Source organism: Plecotus auritus (assembly GCF_963455305.1).
Source record: "Plecotus auritus genome assembly, chromosome: 9".
Classification (NCBI taxonomy): Eukaryota; Metazoa; Chordata; class Mammalia; order Chiroptera; family Vespertilionidae; genus Plecotus; species Plecotus auritus.
Window position 1 is genome coordinate 111397007 of NC_137783.1, and position 18053 is coordinate 111415059.

Here is an 18053-nt window from a genome sequence, read left to right on the forward strand (position 1 = left end):
TGTAGATGGCATCTGCCTTGGCACCCCGCTTTCTCCCAATGGGGCTGACTTTCTGGGGTCCCCCATTCTGTGGATGCTCATCTTGGGTCAGGTAGTTTCTCCCCAAGTCCTCAAGGTGACTACTTGGAGGTTTGGGGAAAGAGTGGGCGGGACAGACAGGAGTGGGTAGGGACAGGAGTGGGCAGGAGAGAGAAGGCAGGAGAAGCCATGAGAGGAGACAGGATCTGGAGGTGGGAAAAGACATCGAGACTCTTGGAGATGAGATGGGAGAGCAGCCTGGGAAAGAGATGGACGTGGCCTGAGGGAGACATGGCGAGGGAGATTCCCTCAGAGAGATTGGAGAGAGACACAGCCCCAGAAGGAAGGAAAGAGGATTAGAAAGGGAGAGGGGCTCAAGGTTCTGGAGGGTCTGGAAGGAGCCCCCCTCCTTAGAGAAGAGGACATTAAAGCCCGGAGTAGAGGGCCCTCACCTCCAGGCACACAGGGGCCCTCGCATGAGCAGGGTTGGAAGAACCAGTATGTATGGCCCATCCCACTAACACAACTTGAGTCTTGGGAGGTATTTAACTACTGGGTTTGATGTGATTTTGATGTTTTATTTCTTCTAGGCCACCATGAGGGGCACTGTGGACTTCCTTCCAGAGGTGTGTGTGTGTGGAAGGGGTAGTTTTAGGCTGTAGGGAGAGCAATAAGTAGTTTATGGAGGTGGAAAGACATAGAAACTCACAGAGACAAGACAGCAGAGCAGGCTGTGACAGTGATGCTGACCCTCCAGAAGAGCATTAGTCCCTTAGGCCATCAGAAGGCAGAAGGCCAAGGTCTTTGGCTTCATATAATTCTAGGCATTAAGGAGTTGTAAGTAATTTAGTTCAGACCTTCTCCACGCCCAGGCGAGTGCAGAAATGCTGATCCAGCCCCAACGCTGGCTCCAGAGAAACTGACTCCTCTGGAACAGAACAGGCTTGCTGTCTTCGTACCTGGGGTGAAAGACTAGTGAGTGGGGAGGAGCACTGTCTATGGTGCTGAGGGGCCCCACCTCCAACTACAGAGCTACAGGCAGGGAGCTGGGCATAGCAGGGAGTCTCCACCCACCCATCTATCCTCCATCTGTCCATCCATCCACCCATCCATCCATTGGCATTGAATTAAAACACAAAACCATAGAACTACATGTTGCAGAGCTGGAAGGACTCATTTTTACTAACGAGGAAACTGAGGCTCCGAAGACCCTTGCTGATCTGCCACACGGAGCCTCTGTAGTCCAGCTGGGGAAGGACTGGAAATCGCTGTTTTTTTTCTATGCACCACAAATTCTCCCCTGTGGTCTTGGAAATTGCCTGGTTGTTATGCTGACATTTATACTGACGTTTGTTCAAAAAAGCGTCGAAGGCAGGAAATGTGACCTCCTTCACCCCACCCAAGCCTGGGCTGTGCGCGTGCGTGCGAGAGTGCATGTGTGCACATGCCTAAGTGCCTATTTGTGTGTACATTGTATATATGGTTGCATTTCTATTCATGTGTGCATGTTTGCGTGAGGTGTGTGCATATATGCGGGCAGTGGTGTGTGTGCATGGCGATATGTATATGTTTGACACGTGTAGATGTGCATGAGAGCAGGTATGGCTCTATTTGAGCTTCCCTTTCCTCTTCTTTTTAAGATCGCTGGGCTTCTAGCCCTTGACTTGAGCCTTGTCAGTTCCCCACCTGTGCCTCCCATTGGGGAATCCCCCCACTTCCATGCCCCACCTCATGGAATTTGAGTTATTTCCCCCTTGAGTTGATGCAGTGGAGGTGATGCTGCTTTGAGATCTGTGGAAAGGTCAAGGAGGAGCAAGCCTTGAAGAACTCTTTGAGGGCAAGGTTGAGTGGCCCTTCCCAGCCACGTTCCTGCACCCAACACCCTCCAGTCCTGGGGCGGGCAGGGCAGGGCAGGGCCAGGAAGTGGATGGACAGAAGGATGCCAGGCAGAGAGCCCCAGACCATCGGCCTGTCTGCATCCAGCCCAGTCTGGCTGGATGTGACACCCTCTCCCTGCTGCTGCCCCAACTCTCCCAAAGTTCCCTATCCCATTCTCCCATCCTTACCATTATCCTGCCCTTAGCCTGAAGAGTCACAGAAAACTGACCAATCAGAACAAAGGCCAGACAAGCACCCACCAACTCCAGTAAAGGACAGGTCAGGGCATCCCCCAATCCAAATAAAGGACAGGCCCAAGAGCCCACCAATGAGAACAAAGGGCAGTCTATTCTCTGTAAGCCCCCTGAGGAGGGAACTGAGGGGCAGGTGCAGAACAGAGCCTGGAGAGCTAGAGACTTGGATTCTGGACTTGGCTCTGCCTTGACCAGCTGGCTGGCCACAGAAGGGGCATTGCTTCTCTTTGAGCCTCAGTTTCCTCATCTGTCGAATGGGGACACTTAGCAGTCCCAAGCCTGTGGCTTTGAAAAAAAATTCCCCCTACATCAGTGCCTATATTCCATTACCTTGGCCCCTCTCCTCCAACTTCCACAGCACACATATCAAACTGCAGGGCAGGGCTCCTCAGCGCTCACCTTGTTCACCACCCCCCCCCCCCCAGGAGCAGACCTAAACCAGCACCACCTTCTAGGACTCTCGGTTGGGAACCACTCTGAGGAACCTGGGTTTGCAGATGCTATGTTAGGATTACATGAGGCATCAGCTCTTCCTCCCGTCTTTAGTCTGCAGAATTGACCCCTAAAGGCCACAATAGCCTACATGTATATGATGCGAGCAGGTGTTTTGAGCCCTGGTCCTGTGACTCTGTGAGGAAATAGCTGCATCCATGTGAGCCCATGTATCTACCAGGAGGGAGTCTGAATGCACGCTGGGGTGTGAAGGCCTGTGGCTGTGCCGCCAGGTATGCATGGTGCTGAGGGTGTGTGCCTTGTGATGAGGAGCGCCTAAGGACAATTGATTCAATCTGGGAGTTGTATTATTTGGAAGCAGCAGCTTCTGTTGTCCAAGGGCAGAGACATATCTCTATGATCAAAACGTGTCTTCATCCTTGAGCAGTAGGAGGGATCAAAGGGAGGCTGGGGGTTGGGGAAAGCAATGCCAAGTGAGCATGCGGGGAGAAAGCCCATTGCTCCCCGCTCCTGGGAACACAGGACTGGGAGGGAGTAGGGTAGGGAGGAAACTGAAGCAAGAAGATACAAGGGTGAAATCTGGAGCTGAAGTCTGGACCCCAGTGCGGGACTACTCTGTGCAGCCTCTCTGAAAAAATGGGCATTTAGCCCATTGTTGCATAGCCTCAGGGACGGGGAGCTCACTTCCTCCCTCTCTCCTGGTGGCCTCTGCCTATGTAGTATGGCTTTGCCTGGAAGAAGGTCCTTCATCCCATTGGACCAAGGGCAGCCTCCTGCGAAATCTTATGGATCTCCAGGCCATCCCTGGGGCCACAGAGGCCAGCCCCCTGCCCAGGAGAGCCTGAGAGATTGGAATTGAAGACTGAGACCCCTGAGTCTGCTCTGCCTTAGGCCAGGTAACCCCAGGTTCTTTAGTCTTAGTCATATGAAGGCCTTGGTTTCCAGTCCCCTCCTTACTCTGAGTCTCAGCTCGTCCTTACCTGAGACACAGTGCACTGGGGTGGTCTAATCAGACAATAGGAGAAGGGTAACTGTCATCTTCTCTGTTCAGGTTAACAAATCTTTATCAATATGGCCTGCAGGTTCAGCATTTTAACTTATTACCAGCCACACTCATGCTATGGGCTCATACTGAGATTGTGGTCCACTAAGACCCTCAACCTCATATCATTTTCATATGAACTGGGGCCAAGCCATGCCTCTCCTTTAGATAATCACTTTGCTTTTTGAACACAGACCCAGCCATCCCAAGGGAAGACATCAGAAAAAATTTCCAAGGGCTAGCGGGGAGGGCACGGCTGAGTGAACAGTGTGAGTCATAATCCTGCCTTGGCCCTGGATCCCGGTTCTATTACCTTTCTCTTTGATCGCCTAGGCTCCGGCCAAGTTAACAGAGTGAGAAGCAGGGACCTTTCTTGTCTCTGTTCCGGCTCTCCAAGGACAATGCCTATTCCTGGGACCGGAACGCTGTGAGGCAGTCAAGGCTGACTTTTCCTTCTGTCTTTCGAGGGGCTGACCCAATGGTGTTTCTTTCACCTTGTGGGCTCATGCATTCCTTGGGTTCTTGGTACTCCTAACGGTTACAGTGGTCGGCAAACTCATTAGTCAACAGAGCCAAATATCAACAGTACAACGATTGAAATTTCTTTTGAGAGCCACACTTTTTAAACTTCTTCTAACGCCACTTCTTCAAAATAGACTTGCCTAGGCCATGGTATTTTGTGGAAGAGCCACACTCAAGGGGCCAAAGAGCCGCATGTGGCTCGTGAGCCGCGGTTTGCCGACCACTGTCCTAACCTCGCCCCTCACACGGTTGAAAAATGAGACCACCTTCCTTTTGGGAAAAGTGAGTAGGACCCAGATTCTGCAGATATTGAGCTGAGCATCTACTCCGTGTGGATAATCTGGAAGGCACCTTTTAGGGCTCAGTTTCATTTTATCTTCATATCAAGGGGGAGATAGCCTTAGTTGCCCCCAATGTATAGATAGAAGACTGAGGCTCAGTGGGTTGACCAAAGCATGCACTGCTATTAAATAGTGGATCTGGGATTCAAATTTGGGTGGTTTGTTTGCTTGCTTGCTTGCTTGCTTGTTTTGCTTTGTTTTAATGTGGAGGTTTGTGTTTTCCCTACTATGCCAGAGTTGTCCTTGCTGAAGGACAAGAGACCTGAGATTTAGTCTAAACTTACCTCTTGACTTACTGTGAGTTCTTGGCTAGGTCCATGTCCTTCTCTGAGCACCCAGTTTTCCATCTGGAAATGAGTGGACTTGGACATTCAAGGGCCTTAAGACTTGCTGGGCTCTGAGGCCCTAAGATCCTGGGGTTCCAGTGTCTGAGAGCCTTTGGCTCTGGTTGAAGCTGGGAGTTGGGCTCAGTGGTGCTGTTCTGACCTGGCAAAGGCCCTCACTGCCCTTTCTTCTCTTCCAGGATGCTTTGCTGAGCCTGGGCTCTGTCATCGACATCGTGGGCTTGCGCAGGGCTGTCAAGGAGGCCCTCTCAGCCGTGCTCCCCAGAGTGGTAGGTACCTGGCTTCACATTTCCCCTGCCCTCCAAACCTTTCCCCAGCATCTTGCTGCACCTCACACGGTGTCAAGAAAGAAGGAACAGGCCCTAGCCGGTTTGGCTCAGTGGATAGAGTGTCAGCCCAAGGACTGAAGGGTCCTGGGTTCCATTCCAGTCAGGGGCACATGCCTTGGTTGCAGGCTCAATTCCCAGCCCCGGTTGGGGTGCGTGCAGGAGGCAACCAATCGGTGTGTCTCTCTCACTTCGATGTTTCTCTCGCTCTGTCTCTCCCCATCCCTTCCACTCTCTTAAAAACCAATGGAAAAAATATCTTCAGGTGAGGATTTAAGAGAACCAGAGGACTCTTATGGGAAAGTGAAGGGTTTGGTTGAGTGTTTGGAGAGGGCTTCCTGGAGGAGGAGGGCTGAAGCTAAACCCTAAAGAATGAACTTACATAGGGATCCTGGAATGCTGGAGACAGAAGGCGCCTTTGGGCTTAACTGAAAAGATCACGTCTCAGATAATGGCAGGTATTCACCTAGGACCGTGGTCGGCAAACTGCGGCTCGCGAGCCACATGCGGCTCTTTGGATTCTTGAGTGTGGCTCTTCCACAAAATACCACGGCCTGGACGAGTCTATTTTGAAGAAGTGGCATTAGAAGAAGTTTAAGTTTAAAAAATGTGGCTCTCAAAAGAAATTTCAATCGTTGTACTGTTGATATTTGGCTCTGTTGACTAATGAGTTTGCCGACCACTGCCCTAGGCTAACAGCTAGAACACAGTGGCATCAGGTGGCTTTGGGATATGTACAGCAGGAGGAGTTGAGGGCAGACATGCAGAACTTCCTTGATGCTAGGTCTGGGAGGTGCTGGAATGGGACTCAGCCTCGATGAATGGATCTGTGCCTAGTTAAAGTGACCTCTAGAAAGGAGGGTGATTGCCAGGGCCCATGGTCACCTGGTCACCACGGTTGCCCGAGCCCAGAGTGTCTTGGTGAGGAAACTTTGACCCTCTTCAGCTGCCCCAGGCCACTCCCCAACCTGGCTCCAATGGTCACTGTTCCTCCTTTAGGCAGAAAGGTGGATAAACAGGCCCTCAGAACCCAAAGCTGCAGAGTCTCAGCTGTGCCAGATAGAGGGAAGGAAGCAGAGGACTATCAATCTGGAGGGAGAGGTCTGACCCAGCCTAAGGGGCATGGAAGACTTCCTGGAGGAAGAGATGCCTAAATTGAGTCCCTATAGCCTGGAATGAAGACTCTAGATACCAGCCAAGGGCAACCTCTGCTCCAGGAAATGAGGGTAATTTAGAAGGTGACCCCCGCCCAGGGCCAGTTGTGTCTGCATCTGCTTGATGGATAAACCACCTAAGGCCCAGAGAGGGCAGGTGCTTCCCCCATGGTCACACAGCATGACAGGGACACATGGGGCTTGGCACCTAAGTACCCCCATTCTCTCTCTAGCTCTGCCTTCTCAGAACCTTCTAGAAGTTCAGATTCCAGGAGGAGGGCTAAACAGTGAGCTTTATTGAGCGTGAAATTGGCAGGAAGTGGGTGGTGTGTTGGCACTCAAAAATAAATCCTCTCTGAGAAGGATGGGACTGAGGCAACATCTGGCCTGGGGTGGAGACACATCTGGAAAGGAAGGGGTGGGGAGGCTGGCAAGTCAGCATCCACAAGGCTGCCTGGCCCCTCTGTGGCCAATGAGGCTGTCCAGGGAGGGGGAGGAAGAGGTGACTGGCCAGACCTTCACAGGCAGGGTGCCTAGTTATGCCCACATAGATGCCCAGCACTGGGTGCTGGAAAGACAGCTGTGATCCAGGTGTCTAGGTTCCTGGAACAGTAGGTGATGTCTACTTTGGTTCATCCAAGAGACCTGTTTGAGCTAGGGAAGCCCTGGCTTTGGCTGGATTGCATGGAAGGACTCAGCCTTCAAAGAGTGGATGGGGGAGATCGAAGGTCTACTCTGCCTCCAGACCAGGGGGGGGCGTGTTCCTCCTCCCCCCCCCCCACCAGTAAAGACAGCCACTAGCATCTGTCTCCCTCATCAGCACCCATTGTGGCAGGCAGCCCCGAATGCAGATGATGCTGATGTGTCTGGAACTGTTCCCTTCTTCTCTTCAATAAACTCAGCTAATTTTAACCCAGAGGCTGAGAGTGAGGGTGTGGGAGGCAGAGGGACATCAGGAAATGAAGTGAGGAGCTGCCTTCTCTGCCTCCCCACCCTGGATCATCCTCCCCTCTCTCTGCCAGGGAAGGCCGCGGATCATCCACCCCTCTCTCTGCCAGGGAAGGCCCGGATCATCCACCCCTCTCTCTGCCAGGGAAGGCCCGGATCATCCACCCCTCTCTGTGCCTCCCTACCCTGGATCATCCACCCCTCTCTCTGCCAGGGAAGGCCCCGGATCATCCACCCCTCTCTCTGCCAGGGAAGGCCCGGATCATCCACCCCTCTCTCTGGCAGGGAAGGCCCTGGATCATCCACCCCTCTCTCTGCCAGGGAAGGCCCTGGATCATCCACCCCTCTCTCTGCCAGGGAAGGCCCCAGATCATCCACCCCTCTCTGTGCCAGGGAAGGCCCCGGATCATCCACCCCTCTCTCTGCTAGGGAAGACTCTCTGGTTGACCCTGGGTGCTGTGGGGTCTCTTAGTCTCTTAGGGACAAATCCCACAGGCCCCTCCTAGGCTGCTAACAGAGCCAGATGACAAGAAGGAGGCTGAATATAGATGAGGAGTGGGTGGCCTCATTCTCACTGATTTCTTCATCCCTGAACTCCCTGCCTGGACCCTCACCCAGGAGACCAAGGGGGCTCCAGGCCTTGCCTATGTCTGCCCCTCCCACTCCCTTCAGGCCCTATCATCCCCAGCCCACACCATACTGTGTCTGGCTTGGGTTCTCTGGAAGGAGGACTAGGCCATCTCCTGGGGGTTGGGAGAGGGTCAGGGCTGGCTGGGGATAGCCAAAGGCAACAGGAGTGGCTGGCAGGATTATGGGCTCACAGTCGTAAAAGGCAACTGCTTTTACTAAGGACTTCACACTTACTGAAGGTGGGCCTTCAACACCTAGCACTAATGTCACCTCCTCCAGAAGCCCTCCCTGATACCAACAGCAGAGAAGAGAGCTCCCCATTCTGCCACTGAGAAAACATTGCCCCTCAGGATACTTAGCTGAGCACATGCATGCCCCCTCACAGGGGCAGGGGCTCTGCTGGACAGCACTGGCATCTCTCTGGGCCTCTCTTGTCATGCACAGTGTGGGCAATGGAGATGCTCTATAAGGCTGTGCTGAATGGGAGTTGGTTGTAGATCCCTAAGAGTTGCCAGGCCCATCTGGGGAGAATGTGGATTTTTGCATGTGGGTCAGTGAAGGCAACTGATTTTCTGAGACCTGATACTGAGGCTGAGACTGCTGTGGGCCCTTGGACTGGACAATTTTTGAGCAGAGCTTTGATCTCACTCTGGGAAGTGATCATTCCAAAATACATATCTGCTCCTATCTCTCAGGGTTCACTCCACAGCCCTCCACCTGGCAGCAGCCCCTGGCATCCACCTCCAGCTTGGTTTACAGGCCCTTCCAGCTCAGCCCCTGCTGACCCAAGCCCACCTTCTGTGCCCCTACCCTCACTGTCTATTCCATAAATGCTCAGTACTCTCACACCTACATACCTGCCACTCAGCCCAGAAGCCATTCTTCTGTGCTTTGCCCACTCCCTGAATGAGTCTAATTTCCGTACCAGTTACAGCTTTAAGGTAACTTCCTCCAGGAAGCCCTCTCAGCTTGGATCACAGTGTGTGGTTTCTTGTAGAGTTGTTTATGTCTCTGAGGTAAGAGGGAAGCTTTCGGGGCATTCTGAGCCCCTCCTGCAGTAAGGCCCTGAGTGGACACAGAGTTATTGTTTGCTGAGGCTGGAGTCACAGCAAGGAAACATTCCAGGTGTGTGTGCGGGGGAGGGTTGTCTGTACCTTCAGTCCTTCAGACTCCCTCCCTATACCTTGGATTTAGGGTGATAGGTAAGAAAAGCCAGCAGGGTCCTAGAGCACTGCCTGCTCAGACCCCTTCCAAGAGGAGACAGTGAAATGGTAAGTTCATAAGGGAGTTTTTCCACCCTGACTACATGTTAGAATTACCGGGGAAGTAAACCAATCAGATGCTTGAGCCCCTCCCAGAGGGTCTGTGACCCTGGTAATTGGAACTGTGTACAGGCTGGCAGTGGGCAGCTGGGAGGGCCTCTTCGCGGTCTCATGAGTGTCTTCTGTTTTAGGAAACAGTCTACACCTACCTTCTGGACAGGGAGTCCCGGCTGGTGTGTGAGGACCCTCCCCATGAGCTGCCCCAGGAGGGAAAAGTCCGGTGAGCCATCCTCCATCCTATTGCTTTCCCCCATGGTCAAGGATCTCAGGCCTGGGCACCTTTCAAAGTCATCTGATCTGACCCTCCCCATCTGACCTTGACCTCAGCTTCCCAGCGAGGTGCGGTTCCTTGACTGGGTTACTGACTCCAGCATAGAGGGGAGAAGCAATGTCTCCTTTTGTGTCGGTTGGAGGAATGGATGATACTAGGAAAGTGCCAGCTGGTAGGTTTTCTCCCAGAAAGCTCTTGTAAATTGCTGCAGCCTCCTCAGAGCCGAGTCCCAGAATGTCAGGGCTACAGTTTGTCATTTAGAACCCCGGTCAGGCTAGGGAAAATGCCTGAAGATTCTCACAGGGTCACAGAACCACAGAATCACAGATTGTGGAGTCACCGAGTGCTGGACTTGCAGGGCATCTGAGAACAGAGCTCACAGGCACGGTCCTGCAGTGGGTCCTGGAGCCCAACTGCCTGGGTTTGAATCCCAGCTCCCCATTTACTAGCTGAGTAACCTAAGGCAAGACACTCAACCTCTCTGTGCCTCGGGGTTTCTTGTTTGTGAAATGGTGATAATAATAGTACTTACCTCATAAGGTTGTTGGGAGGACTAGATGAGCTTAGCACATGTAAAGCACTTAAAACTGTATGAATGATACATGTCTGGTTTTGTTTTCATTACGACAGAGTGTTGGAATCACTGACGTTAGGAACATGGGCGTAGTGCCCGGTGGTCCCCTGACACCTCTGAGCCTATTGAATTCAGCCTCCTTATTTTCCGATGGGCAAACATCGTGAGATGTGTCCAACGCCACATACCTAGTGGGAGGCAGAGCCAGGCCTGGGACATGGTATCTTGGCTACTGGCCATTCAGGGAACAATGAGGGGAAGTGGAACTTGTCAGATGAGAAAGTGTTGACAGGCAGGATTGCGGGTCCAGAGGAAGGCAGGGCATGGAGGGTGTGCTCACTGACTTCTAAGCACCGCAGGGCCATCAAGGGCCAGGGAGCACTGGGTTGGGATCTGGGGGCTGAGTGAGCACATGGGGGAGGGGGAGCAGGAATGTTACTGGAAGACAGAGCTTCACTCCCTGGGGGAGAGCTTTTCCAGCAGGCCGGGAGGTCCAGAGCTGTGGCTTTTTCAGGTAGTAGCTGCGGCTGGCACGATATTCACCTTTCACAGGTGCCATGGGAAGAATTGCTCTTTGGGGATGCTGGAGGTCCTCAGGCTGGGCTTGCTGGTGGTCCTGGCACTTGGAACCCTGAATTCCAGGATGCTGTCTCTACCTCAGCTCTTCCCTATGGAAGGGGCTGGAGTCTCTCCAATACCTCAGGGCCTTCCCACCTCCTGCTCTCCCATTCCGTTTCCCCTGAGCGTGAGGCTCTGGCAGTGCCCAGTGCAGGGGGTGCTCCTCCAGGGTGGGTGGCATTCTCCCCTTCAGCATTTCCCGCCAACTCCTCCCAAGGACTAGGAGAACCAAGGCAGCCATGCCCCTCTCCGGCCTCTACTGTCCCATCTGTAAGATGGCAGGATAGGGACCGGAAGATCTTTGGAATCTCAAGAAGAAAAAATGCTATAATGTCCTCTTTTCTCCTCTGAGCCAGCACCCTCACCCCTAATTCTCTGGAACTTTGCTTAATATGAGCTTGTGCTATCCAGGAAGTTTCTTCAAAGCAGCAAAGAAGGCCTTCCTGGGAGAGGGGCGCAGCAGATGGAAGGAGCATCCTGCAGGCTAGTCCAGGCATCTCAGAGGGGCTCAGACCCTTTCATCCCCCAACTCCCAACCACTTCACACTCAGTGAAGCCTTTGGGAAAGGTACAAAAAAAACAAAGAAAATAAGAAAGAAAGAAAGAAAGAAAGAAAGAAAGAAAGAAAGAAAGAAAGAAGAAAAGAGAAAAAGACAATTAAGAGTGAGTGTTTCAATTAGCCTAGAGTTCAGTGGAGAGGGAGAGGCCAGTGCCTGCTGGGAGACAGGGCTCAGAAGTCCCAGGAGCCCCAGGAGGTAAGGTAGTGAGGGGTGATGGGGGAGGGGCATCTCTTAGGACATGGAGATCAAAGTTCATTCAGGCTGGCAAAGACTGGGATAAGCCCGCGTCCTCCCCTAGGGCTGATACACAGGTATGTGGAGGAGGGAAGAGCACTGGGATGGGGTTAGACAGGCCTGTGCTGTCATAATGCCCAGCACATAATAGGAGCTCAGAGATTGCTGGTGGCCCTCCAGCACCACGTCCCAATACATGTACTCAGTGGGTGATTTTGAGAAAATTACTTCCCTTCTGGCCTCAGTCTTTTTCTAGAAAATGGGTGGTGTTGGTTACAGGGTACTTCCAGGGGTGATCTGTGGCACTGGCCCCAGGAGACTGAGGCACCTGCCCTGGCCAAGGTGGAGCCTGAGGCTCTGGCAGTGCCCAATGCAGGGGGTGATCCTCCAGGAAACCATGGAGGGCTGGCAAACAGCAGCAGGTGTGACATGGAGACGGATCATAAAGTGATAAGGCCAAGAGGAAAGGCAGAGAATGGGCTAAGGGCAGCGTGGGGAGGCAGGGTGGAGATGGGCCAACGGGCAGTGAGAGGGTCACCAGCTACCCAGCCCCTCCTGCCAGTGCCCCTGAAACTGGACAACCAATGGGCCGGGCTGCCTGTCCCTGCTTGAGCCAATTCAGCAGAGACAGGGTTGAATCACATGTGAGCATTTATTCTAATAATGTCGGCAGTATGGGAGAGCAGCAGGTTATCCATGAAAATATTCTTTACCCGCCCCCCCACCCCCAAAGCCAGCAGCTTATATTGGGCAGAAGGACAAAGATTACGTGGGGAAGTGGACAAAGGAATTATAGGCACGGGGCAATAGGCGAAAGGAATAGAATGGGTATTATGGTTACAGGCAATGCGAGCCTTGCCATGGTAATAGGCAGTTCTCAGATAAGGAGAATGGACCTCATTCTCATTCCCAGTTTAACTCCCATGTCCCAGGCTGTAAACCCCCAGCCAGGTTAGAATGTGCTTTCTCTAATCAGAACAGAAATCACAGTTAACAGAGCGTGATTACTATTTCTGACCCAACACCCCTACCACTCCTGGGGCTTGCAGGCGCCCGGTTCATCCTCCCAGTGTGTTTTGGGTTTCCTGCCAACCTCCCCGCCCCCACCCCCCCTTCAATGCTTGATGTGCTCTTACTGCTCTGCAAAGTCCTGCCTGACGTCTCCATCTGGACCAGCCCGCATTTCGCTTCTCTTCCAGGCCCCAGACGGAGGCCCTCTAGGAGGTCTGCTCCATGTTCCCTGGCACTAAGGAAGATCCAATTTTCAAAAAAGGTGTCTGGGCCGTAGTGGGTCTGTCCACAAGCAGAACCATGGGCTGGGAATGGGGAGATCTGGGATCCCAGACAACATGGCTGCAATTACAACCTCATGCACCCTCCCTGGGCCTCAGTCTGGACTTCTGTGACACGATAGGATCGAACATTGGCATCTGCAGGCAGGCCCAGCTCTGGATTCCAAGGGCTGGAAGGGGCCTCGGCGCTGGAGGGGAGAGAATCCTGGAGGCCTGCCTTGGCGAAGGGCTTCCTGGAAGGCTTCACCCCCCTCTTCTTGGTGCCCGCTTCTATCTCCCAGACTATTTCAGGCTCCAGCCCCGCCACTTTCCTCTTCTTATTGTGTTTCCTGCCATCTTAAAGCCTCTGATTACCCACTGCTGAGTGCAGCAAAATCTAGGGCCTTTCAGCTACAACAGAGACACCGCCCACACGAGCCCCAGCTGCTTGTCTACCTCCCCTACCACTTAGGGGTCCCAGGCCCAGCCTTGAGAAAGTTCTTCCTCACCGCAGAATCTGTCTGTCCCTCTGATTTGTCTCCAGGGACGCAGGGAATAGTCTGTTCCCATCTCTGGAGTCTCACACTCTGGGAGAGGGAAAGAGAGAGGAGGACCCAGGTCCTGGCTCGAACCATAATTTGTCTCTGAGAGAGATGAAAGGTCAGAGTGCAATTGAGGGTGGGAGGAGGGATGTCAGTACAAGGCTTGCGGTCACACCAAACAAAGGTCTCAGAAGAGTGGAAGGGGGCCTGGACACCCAGCTCTTTCCAGACCATTGACCCCACCAACAGAAAGCCTTTCCGTCTACTCTTTCCACTAAACAAATAGTTGTTAAAGGGACGGAACTGTCATAAAATCCACACCCGTTCCTCTCTCCACTCTGTGCCCATCTGTCTTTATCTTCAGTGGGGCAGATCATGACCACCCGGCGCCCAGGGCTGAGTCATTCATTAGCCTTCAACGTGGACAGCTGGCCCAGGGAGTGGAGTCCCCTCACCCCATCAGCCTGGAGAGGGAGCAGGGGAGCAGGGAGGTGGCGGGGGGGTCATGAGGCAGGCAGGTGGGGGCTCTAAGTTGAGGAGAGAACCATATGGGGTGTGAGCGGTTTATGAAGCCCCCACCTCCATCTGGGGTGGAGACAGCAGGTCTGGGAAAGGTTCAGCAGAAGAAAAGGGCTCGAATGGGGGTGGGTTGAGGTGAGCATGGCCTATCTGGGGCCATGAATGTGGCTGGGCCAGGGAGGGCACGTTACAGAGCAAGGTACCAAGTGTGGGACTCCTGAGGCTTGAGGATCCTTGATGCCCCAGCACTCAGAGGGCAATCTGGGCCCAGACAAGACTGACCTGCCCCAGTCCAGCCTCCCCTCTGCTGTCCCGGGAACACTGAGACTATGGGGTGCTCACTCAGACTGGGTTTCTGGTCTCCCCAATTCTCCCTGTGAGTGAGATTTTCCCAGCAGCCAACCATCAAACCTGACCTTTACCTTCCCCTGCTGAAGTCCCTCCGGGTCTCCCACTACCCTCAGGGCCCTGGTCCCCCTCCTGCTGTCCAGCCAAACCAACTCATTGCAGTTGGACTGTCAAGCAGACACTCATTCTTTCTCTCCTCAAGCCTTTGCAAATGCAGTTCCCTCTACCTGCGCATTCCTTCCTGTCTGCCTGGTTAACCTCTGCATGCTCTTTAGGACTCAACTCGGGCAACTCCTCCTCCAGGAAGCCTTCTCGACCCCACTTCCGTCCAGCCCCTGGGTACTCTTCCTCCCTTTGTCAGAGCCCTCACTCCTGCCCGCGGACATGGGCCTGCATGTCAGTCCCTGCACGACATTGGGACTCTTTAAGAGTCAGGCATATATCTGCCTCCTCTTCTCATCTCAGTCCTCAGTACCAAACTTGACCCAGAAGGACCCGGAGCAAACACTCCATGGAATGAAAGACTTCAAGTAGAATTTTCCCCTAAGTATTTTGTTGAGAAAACTTGCTCTGGCTCTAGTATGGGGGATGGATTTAAGGGACCTGACAGGAGGCAGGAGACTAGGTGAGAGGTTGCTGCAGGGTCAGGGGAGAGGTGGCTCTGTATGAGCTGGGGAGCAGCTTGGGAATGGAAAGCAGGGGGCAGTTGTGAGAGATGCATGGGAGGTGACTCACCCATTGGCTGGGAGAGGTGAGGAAGAGGGAGGCAAGGGACCCAGTGGATGGCTGTGCCACTTTGGGGGTAGTGGTGGCAAGGGTAAGTTCAGATTGGGACTGGGTGTCTGGCGATCTCAGGGCCACACAGGAAAGCCTCCAGGAGGCCTTTGGATGTCTGGAGCTCATGAGAGGGGAGCTGGAGAGTCACGAGACCATAAGCGCAGAGAAAGGAGTTTTGTGCAGAAGAAAAACTGAAGATAGATTACTTCATCAGGGTCCTTTGGGGGGCGGGGGTTGGGAGGAAGAGGGAGGCCAAGGCAGCCCTGGGCCCTGGGCTGGGGCGGAGGAGATTGGAAGTGGAGAGTCAGGGGTCAGTGGAATGAAGCTGCAGAGTCACTAACCAGCCAAGCAGGGACCAGCGCCACCTTGTGGCTGCCCAATAACCAGACTGTCCCAGGCTGAGTGGCTGGGAGGGGTCCACAAGGGGGTTTGGCTAAGGGTCACCAAGGCCAGTCCCCTGTCTTCATGAAGTCCCATTCTTTATCAATTTAGTCATCAGAAAATGTGGCTGCCAGTGCCCTCCTGCCACCCTAGATTTCTATTCCTTCCTGGGAGGATTAGCACAGTCACAGCCCAGAACTGGCACCCAGCACACCAGGAGCCTTAAAGGTCCAGGGAGTGGCACCCAGCACACCAGGAGCCTTAAAGGTCCAGGGAGTGAGGGCTGGGAGGTGGGAGACACCACTGGTTTGGTTTTTTTTTTTAATATATTTTATTGATATTTTACAGAGAGGAAGGGAGAAGGATAGAGAGTCAGAAACATCAATGAGAGAGAAACATCGATCAGCTGCCTTCTGCACACTCCCAACTGGGTATGTGCCTACAACCAAGGTACATGCCCTTGGCCAGAATCGAACCTGGGACCCTTGAGTCTGCAGGCCGACGCTCTATCCACTGAGCCAAACCGGCTAGGGCCACCACTGGTTCTTAATAGCTTCTAACCCAGGGCCAGGAGTGAACAGGTCTGGTTCAGAAGGCTACGTGACCCACCTGACATGCTCAGCCTCTTTGGTCTTCAGTTTCTCTCGCTGCTGTTGGGGAGCCTTTCAGGCTACCAGCTCTCTTTTCTTCATCTGACTTGTGCTGGTCTCCCCTTAGTGACCTCCCCCCACACACAGGAGTTCCAGCCCCCCAAGCTGCTCTTCTAGCTAGGCCAAGCAGTTCCTACAAACGCAATTAAGTGGAGGCAGCATGAGAGATGAGGAACCCAGGACAATTAATCATCAGGGAGTAACATTTGGTGAAAAATCAGGCACTTAATTAAGTAGGAAGAGCCAGAGGCTGGGATGGGGGGAGGGGGAAGATGGCATGTGTGGTGAGGGCAGAGAGAAACTCATTCTTCCCCATCTACCTCTGGCCCCTGGGTAGGCTGGGCCCACTCTTCCTCCCTCCCCCAACTCCCTCTTGCAGGTTCACACCCCCATAGGTCTTTAGGAAGGTTCAAGCATTACCGGTTAGGAGTATGGGTTCTGGTGCCAGCTGGCTGGGTTCAGATCCTGGCTCTACCCCTTATGAGCCATGCAACCTTGGACAGGTTCCTTAACCTCTTGGTAGCTCAGTTCCTCCACCTGCAAATGGAGATGATGATACTATTTAATCCGGAGGATAGTTGGGAATTCTGAGTTCATCTATGTAATTTGCTTGGACTGTGCACAGCATAAAGGGAATGTCTAATAAGTTTTAGTTGTGATGATTATCCAGGAGGCTCAAAGAGGTCAGGTCACTTGCCCAAGGTCAAGTAGTAGCCACGGTGAGATTTAACCCAGGCAGCCTAGCTCCAAGCCCTTGCTCTGGGGATTTGTGCTGGCCCCTGGCACCTTTCCAGTATCTACCAGCAAGAGGCACCGGAGGCTGGACTGTAGCTGACTAGGGTCCCTGACTCTTATTTTTGCCCCACTCGCATCTGCCCTGCAGCAGGTCAACTTGTCCAGATCTTTGCAGACATGCGGGGGCCAGCCTGCTGGTGTCCCTGGGCCAGGGATTGTTCTCTTGGATCCAGGGACTGAGGTGGGATCATCCTGTTTTGCAGAGAGGCTGTGATCTCACAGAAGCGGCTGGGCTGCAATGGGCTGGGCAGCATCTCGGACCTCCCTGGGAAGCCGTTGGCCAAGCTGGTGGCCCCACTGGCTCCTGACACCCAAGGTAAGGGCTGGGAGCTGGGCAGGGGCGAGGAGAAACTGTGGCCCCTGCTCCCCAGTTCATGTCTGTCTCCTGTTTTCATCTCTTGGTCTCCTTCTTTCCTGTGCTCTGTGTCTGTAGCAATCCCTCCATCTAATTCTCTCTCTATTATGCTACTAACCTCTCGGAGCCTCAAGTTCATGATCTGTAAAATGGGGACAACAGAACCTACCTTGAGGGGGTGTTGCAAGGAAGAGCAAATAAGATAACGCATGTTAAGGGCTGCCACCTACTAGGGCTCAGGGGCCGGTGGCCGCAGTGATGATGTGTTTGTGCCTGTTGCTAGATGGGCTGTGGCTGTTGTCATGCTCTCTCTGTCACTATCTCTGTTTTTCTTTCTCTTCCTCTCCATGCCCCCTGTCCGCCATGTCTCTCTGCCTCGTGTCTCAGTCTCTCTAGGTCTCTGTCCTCTGTCTCGATGTGGAAAGTGCACAGGACTGGGAGTCAGGAGACCTGACTTGCTGTGTGATCTTGGGCAAGTCACTTCCCCTTTCTGGACTTCAGCTTCCCAATCTGTAAACTAGGGGTGCTCAGCCTTACCTGCCTCCCTCCCGCTCAGGGTTGCTGGGAGGATCACAAGAAGGTTGTCAAGTGAGGGGGTTTCCTTCCATGCAAGGGTCTTCGCTGTGCCTGTTTTTGTCGCCACCTCAGGATTCCCCTCTGTCTCTCTGGGTCTCTGGGTCTCTCTGTGTCTCTGTCCCAGGCTCTCTTTCTCTGTGTCTTTGTCTCCCTCCCTGGGTCCTGGCTCAGTATCCTGAGCCTCACTGGCCCCGCAGGACCACCTCATTGCCCTCTCCCCCTCAGTGCTGGTCATACCGCTGGTGGACAAGGAGGCTGGGGCTGTGGCAGCTGTCATCTTGGTAAGAGCCCTTGTAGGGTGGGATGGGGAAGAGGAGAACAGGGGAGGGAGCGGTGGGTGGAGGTGTGTG

At 53.5% G+C, this 18053-nt stretch overlaps 1 protein-coding gene across 4 annotated transcripts in view; it reads left to right on the forward strand.

The window, feature by feature from the left end:
* Nucleotides 1–18053, forward strand: part of PDE2A (phosphodiesterase 2A) — a 90115-nt gene that overhangs the window by 53823 nt on the left and 18239 nt on the right. For 3 of the 4 annotated variants that reach the window (XM_080642735.1, XM_080642734.1, XM_080642736.1), the window contains 4 exons: nucleotides 5032–5121; nucleotides 9364–9452; nucleotides 16976–17088; nucleotides 17929–17984. In XM_080642735.1, the coding sequence (XP_080498861.1) occupies nucleotides 5032–5121; nucleotides 9364–9452; nucleotides 16976–17088; nucleotides 17929–17984 (348 nt within the window). Of the gene's footprint in view, nucleotides 1–613; nucleotides 645–5031; nucleotides 5122–9363; nucleotides 9453–16975; nucleotides 17089–17928; nucleotides 17985–18053 lie in introns of those variants that run through there. The other variant, XM_080642737.1, reaches the window with a different exon arrangement.